This window comes from Arachis duranensis, chromosome 6 (genome assembly GCF_000817695.3).
Source record: "Arachis duranensis cultivar V14167 chromosome 6, aradu.V14167.gnm2.J7QH, whole genome shotgun sequence".
NCBI classification, from domain to species: Eukaryota; Viridiplantae; Streptophyta; class Magnoliopsida; order Fabales; family Fabaceae; genus Arachis; species Arachis duranensis.
This window is the reverse complement of record NC_029777.3, coordinates 78,883,708-78,889,476: the sequence shown is the minus strand read 5'-3', so window position 1 is coordinate 78,889,476 and position 5,769 is coordinate 78,883,708. Positions and strand designations below refer to the sequence as shown.

The window sequence follows — 5,769 nt, the reverse complement described above, 5'->3', positions numbered from 1 at the left end:
AGATAAGAAACAAACAAAGAGTTAGTTAGTTGATTGAAAAAGATTTGGAATCAAATTTTTGAAAAAGATAAGAAGATAAGAAGTTAGATAAGATATTTTGAAATCAAATTTTGAAAAAGATAAAATTTTTGAAAAAGATAAGATAAAAGATAAAAAGATATATTTGAAAAAGATATTTGAAAAAGATTTAATTTTAAAAAAAAAAATACTTAACTAACAAGAAACTACAAGATAAGATTCTAGAAACAAGACTTAGCAATTTCTATTTGCTTAGTAAGATCTTTTTTATCCTTCTTTTTGGGACATTCATTTACATAGTGTCCTTCTTCTTGGCAATACCAACACTTGCAATTTTCTTTTTTATTTGGGCAATAGTCATTTTTTTGTCTTTTGTTTTTATTGTTATTTCTTATTCTAAAGTATCTCTTTTTTCTCCAGTTTGGATAGTATTTTCTTTTTCTAAATTGATATTTTCTTTTTCTTTGAAAATTTTTATTAAAACCATATTTTTGGGGTATTTCTTCATTATCCTGACAGCAAATTCTAATTATATTTGCAAATCTTTTTTGAGTCGCTTCTTGCATACAATGTTCTTTTATTTCCTCTCTTATTGCAGCGGTTGCTCCACCAAAATTATTTTCAATTGTCCCTCTATTTATTTCTCTTATAAATCTTCCCATTATAAATTCATTAGCAGGATATGGAAGTTTTGTTATATACATACTAAGATAATGATTTTTATCTTCTTCTTTTAATTTGTAATAATGTATTCTATATTCACATATATAAGACTCCACATTACATAGATTATATATCTGAATATTAGCTAACTGATTTTTTGCTTCTTGATATTCTTTATTATAGACTTCTTGTCTATGATCTATAATATTTTTTCCAAAAAATTCTTTATATAGAATCATCATTATATATAATATCTTATCATAAGCTGTTATTTTTGTTGCTAAATCTTCTATTATTTGGTTTTCTATTGATGTCATATAATCTCTTATAGTTCCTTTAGTATGAAACCCTATGTAATTCCAAATATCTCTTCCAGACAAATCACTAAACTTTGGATTAGTAAAAGCTTCTAATAGAAAGGAATTCAACCAATTTTCGAAAATTTCTTTTTTCATTCTTTTTACAGTCTAAGTCAAGCATTCTTTCTCCTTCCATTTCCTGGATTTTAGGAACGTATTTTGATGGTATTTTTGTATATTTTGAATCTTTATTTATAAACCCTTTTTTAAAAGCATAATTATCAAAACCTGTTTCCCATTTATATTGAGATTGGTTATCCTTAGATGTTCCAGCTTCATTTTTTACTTGTATTGGAATTGCTGGTTCTTCGTCACTTGAATAATCTAGAATGTGTTTTTCATTTTCTATATTTTCAGAATTTACTAATTCTTCTTCTATTTGAAAAATCATGTTCCATAATATTATTTTCTTGAGCCATTTTTAATTGTTTAAAAAGCATTGTAACTTCTTCTAATTTTTCTTCGATATTCATAATTTCAATGGTGGTTTTACCTTTAAGACTGTTATGTTGATTATATTTTGAAAATTTCTTCTTTGGGATTCTCTTTTTCCTTATTTCTTTGAAATTTTATGGATACTAATATTTCTTCAAGCATATCTACTATAGAATTTAATTGTGGGTTAAAAGTATGATAAAGATGTGGGGAATCATTTCCATGGTAACATTTTTTAGAAATTCCGTGTAAAAAATAAGTTTTTTCAGGTTTTTGAAGTCCTTCAATAAAACTTATAGTAAAATAAAGATTTTGAGAAAAATCATTTTGTATTGATTTTAAGAATTCGGTGTCATTACAATTAACATTGGTTAAAATTATTAATTTTTGATCTATTAATTTTGATAATTTAATTATTTCTTCTCTTAAATCTTCTAATTTACTTTTTTCCATTAGGTGACGCTTTTCTTTGTAAAGAGTTACGATTTTAAGTGAAAAGTGTGACTTTAGAATGTATAATTTATATTTTGCCACTTAAGCATATCTTTAAACTTTGATCCGTACTTTATATTTTACCTTAACCATTTGGTTCTGACAACTATGCAAAGGCACAGGCAGGCATCTCTGCTCGCTCATTCACGTCGTCGTCGCTTTTGGTTCACAGCGCCGGTGTCTGTTCTTCATATTCTCATCCTTTCACCGTCCTCTGCTCGCCGGTCCCGTCGTCATCCCGCCTCTAGTTGCTACTCGCTGTGAGTGGTGAGTTCCTACTTCCCTGTCTTCACTCCAGTGAGTTCAATCTTCAGCTTTTCTTTACATAATTAATTAATTTATTAATAGTAATTAGTTGATTTAGGTTTTTAAATTTTAGATAAGTAGAATTGGTTTAAGTGGCTGATTTGTTAGTTTTTAAATTTAGGTTTTTAATCAGGTAGTTTATTAGACGATTTAGTAGTTAGTTTTAAAATTTATTATTTTAATTAGGTAGTTTGTTGGCTGATTTTGTAGTTAGTTTTGAAATTTAGGTTTTTCATTTGTTTGTTAATTGGTAGATTTAGTAGTTAGTTTTGATTAGGTCTAACATTGTGTTTCTAGTAATACTCTAGAATCCATTCATGATGCCTCATATAGTCATATTCAACTCTCGCCTTACAGTCCTTTTGGATAAGGATTTTGATTTTAATTATGCCTCAAATTCATTATACCTGTGTTGCTAATGATATTCACCATCTGTTTTAAGTTTTGGCTCTGTTCCAAATTCAGGCGTTTTGCTGTTGATAAAATTTTCATTGGCACCCCAACCTAATGTCTTTTGTGACTTTTTATCAATCATTAACTATATCCTCAGTTTGGTATTTTAATTCTGAGTCTGGTGAAATATGATTGCAATTCTTATTTTCTCCTACATTCATTGGGATTTTCTTAGTTATGTTTGCGACACTCGAGGGAAGGCCATCACAAGCTAAGTACCAAAGTAAGAAGCATCATTGCAAGCCATTTTGCTATTTCAAATTCCATCGCTTAAATAAAGGACATGAACCTGTTGTCAAGCTTCTTTAGACACCAAAACTCTCACCCTTTCACCCCTTTCCTCTTTCTCCAAAGAAGATGGAAGAAACCAACGATCTCTGCACAAACCCGTTTAGAAGACAGGGTTCGAGACACTCACCTCGATAACCTTGTATCCTGCATGTCCAAGCTCAGACTCATCCTTGGAATCCACACCTTCATGTCTTCCCGGAAGCGTGGAACCTTCGTTTCCCTGCAGCTCATGTCCCGCTGGAGGAACATCCTCGGACTCAACATCCCTATTGGCTCCTTCCTCCGCAAGTACCCACACATTTTCGAGGTGTTCCTTCACCCCGTAAGGAAGAACCCGTGTTGCAGGGTCACAAGGAAGATGAAGGAGCTGGTCCTAATGGAACGTGTTGTTGTGAGGAACAATGAGTTGGAGGTTGTGAAGAGGGTGAAGAAGCTTCTTATGATGTCAGTGAATGGCACACTTCGTGTTCATGCTTTGAGGATGATTAAAAGGGAACTTGGTTTGCCTGATGATTTCCGAGACTCAATTTTGGGAAAGCATAGTGATGACTTCAGGTTGGTTGGCTTGGAGGTTGTGGAATTGGTTTGTGAAAATGGTGAATTTGGGGTTGTTGCTGAAGTTGAGAAATGGAGGGAAAAAGAATACACTGAAAAATGGTTGAGTGAGTTTGAGACAAAGTTTGCATTCCCAATTAACCTCCCAACAGGTTTCAAGATTGAGAAAGGATTTAGAGAGAGATTGAAGAATTGGCAGAGGCTTCCTTATACTAAGCCTTATGAGAGCAAAGAGGCCATAAGGGTTAGAAACTCGGGCAGTATTGATCGGTATGAGAAGAGAGCTGTTGCTGTTCTTCACGAGCTTTTGAGCATGACTGTCGAGAAGATGGTTCATGTCGATCATTTGGTGCATTTTCGTAGGGATTTCGCAATCGAGGTTAATCTGCGCGAGTTGTTGCTGAAGCACCCTGGGATATTCTACATATCCACAAAGGGGAAAACTCAGACTGTTATTCTTAGGGAGGTATATAGGAAGGGGAGTTTGATTGAGCCTAATCCTGTTTACACTGCTCGGAGGAACATGTTGGAGCTTGTGTTGTTGCGGCATAGGAAGACAAAACAAATGGTAGATTTTGATGAATCGAGTAAAGGGGGTAACAGTGTGGTATGTAAAGCGAATGAAGGAGTTAAAAGAGAAGGAGATTGGGTGATTCCGTTCTTGGAGAGTTGTGAGGAGAAGAGGTCATTTTGATATTATGGACTATGGAGAAGGTTGCAGAGGCTATGTAAGAGAATTTTTTGCATGATTAGTGATTTCATGATTAATGGACCAAAATCATTCAGGTGTGGATAAGGAGGTAGTTTCTTGCTGCAAAATGGTTAGTTTTTAGTTGTATCCTAATGTAAACATTTTATTTTGCTTTTGTTGTTCTGTTTGTGTGCCTATGCACTTTAAACATCCTAATGCATCTAAAAGAGATTTAAATATAAATGGTATAAACTCATATATGATTTATGAAAGGGCACTGTGGTGTTATATTTTGGTGTAGTTGACTGCCCCTAGGGGAAAAAGGTGGTTGCTGCTGCTGCTGCTGAGCAATGTCCTTATGGGACACTGGGAAGAAACAACTTACTATCATGAATGCTTGGTCAAGGAGCCGACCCTTCTTGCCTGAAGGTATGAGCTTATTATTCAATGTCATGTTGTCTTTAGGTCAAACTAGATTCTTATGATTGATTCAATTTTTAAAAGAGATGTTTTTACTACCTATGCTGATCCAACTGATGACTCCAATACCGCAAGGCATGCTGCCACTTTCCTGTTGCTGTTGTTTTGGAAATGCTGAGAATTGCAGTAAAAGGCACATGAAACGACTGCAGTTGCCGCCGTGATGTGACTACATAAAGCACTGCGATGCCATACAGTTAAAGTTCAGTTCAGTTCAGTTACAAGACAGGTGAATTCTCACATTAAGTAGAGTAATAGTGCTTCATGATAAAAAGTTTTATGATTTGACCAATGAGAGTGGCAACCTGGTGTAAATTTGACCAATTCAAAAATAATACCCCACGTCACTTTTTCATTTTCTTCTGATGAAATATCAAAATACCACTTCATGATAGCAATGGCCATCAAAGGATTGTATAATATTGCTGCCAGTGCCTTGTGATGAGATTAATATTTCTGTATTTTTCAGCAGCCATAATTCTACTAGTCACGCGAGCTAACATCGCTTGATCTGTTTCGAACTTTCTCTTCTCGTGGAAATTTGATTAGCTTTCGGATTCTAGTTCATAAAATGAATTTACTTTGGTGTATAATTGTATATGCTTGTGATGTTGCTGGTACTTACAGAAATGCAGCGAAATGGATTAGACCTTGTCAAAAAGGCTGAAAACAAACGAGGAAAAGGAAATTGTGACTATGTAGTTGCAAACCCTTTCTCTCCCTCCCTTTTTTTTAAAAATTATTTTTTAGCATTTGAAATTGATTTGCAAGTGTAGTGCTTATGTTTGGTTTGGCAAAATTTTTATTTTTTAAAAGTTGTAACATCTAAGTTTGGTAAACTAAATTAAAAATAAGGGATAAGTACTTTTTTCGTCCCCAAGGTCTGGGGTCAAAATCAAAATCGTCCCCGAACTTTTTTTTTTATTAAAATCATCTTCAACGTTACAAAACGTTAAAAAATCGTCCTTTTCTATTTTTTTTGGACCAAATTACCCTTAATTATTAAAAAAAATTAAATATAATATT

The 5,769-nt window shown here is 33.3% G+C and overlaps 1 protein-coding gene across 2 annotated transcripts; it reads left to right on the top strand.

Moving 5' to 3' along the window:
• The first annotated feature begins 2,050 nt into the window (after nucleotides 1-2,050).
• Nucleotides 2,051-5,300, top strand: LOC107494238 (protein ROOT PRIMORDIUM DEFECTIVE 1). Of its 2 annotated transcripts, none has more exons than XM_052262562.1 (4): nucleotides 2,051-2,234; nucleotides 2,902-4,393; nucleotides 4,565-4,692; nucleotides 4,871-5,300. In XM_052262562.1, exon 2 carries the CDS (start codon nucleotides 3,010-3,012, stop codon nucleotides 4,264-4,266), a length of 1,257 nt encoding a protein of 418 aa, XP_052118522.1. In that variant the 5' UTR covers nucleotides 2,051-2,234; nucleotides 2,902-3,009; the 3' UTR covers nucleotides 4,267-4,393; nucleotides 4,565-4,692; nucleotides 4,871-5,300. The 2 variants fall into 2 exon arrangements, with proteins under 2 accessions (XP_052118522.1, XP_015970779.1); XM_016115293.3 differs by having other exon boundaries at nucleotides 4,819-5,300.
• The last annotated feature ends 469 nt before the right edge of the window (nucleotides 5,301-5,769 follow it).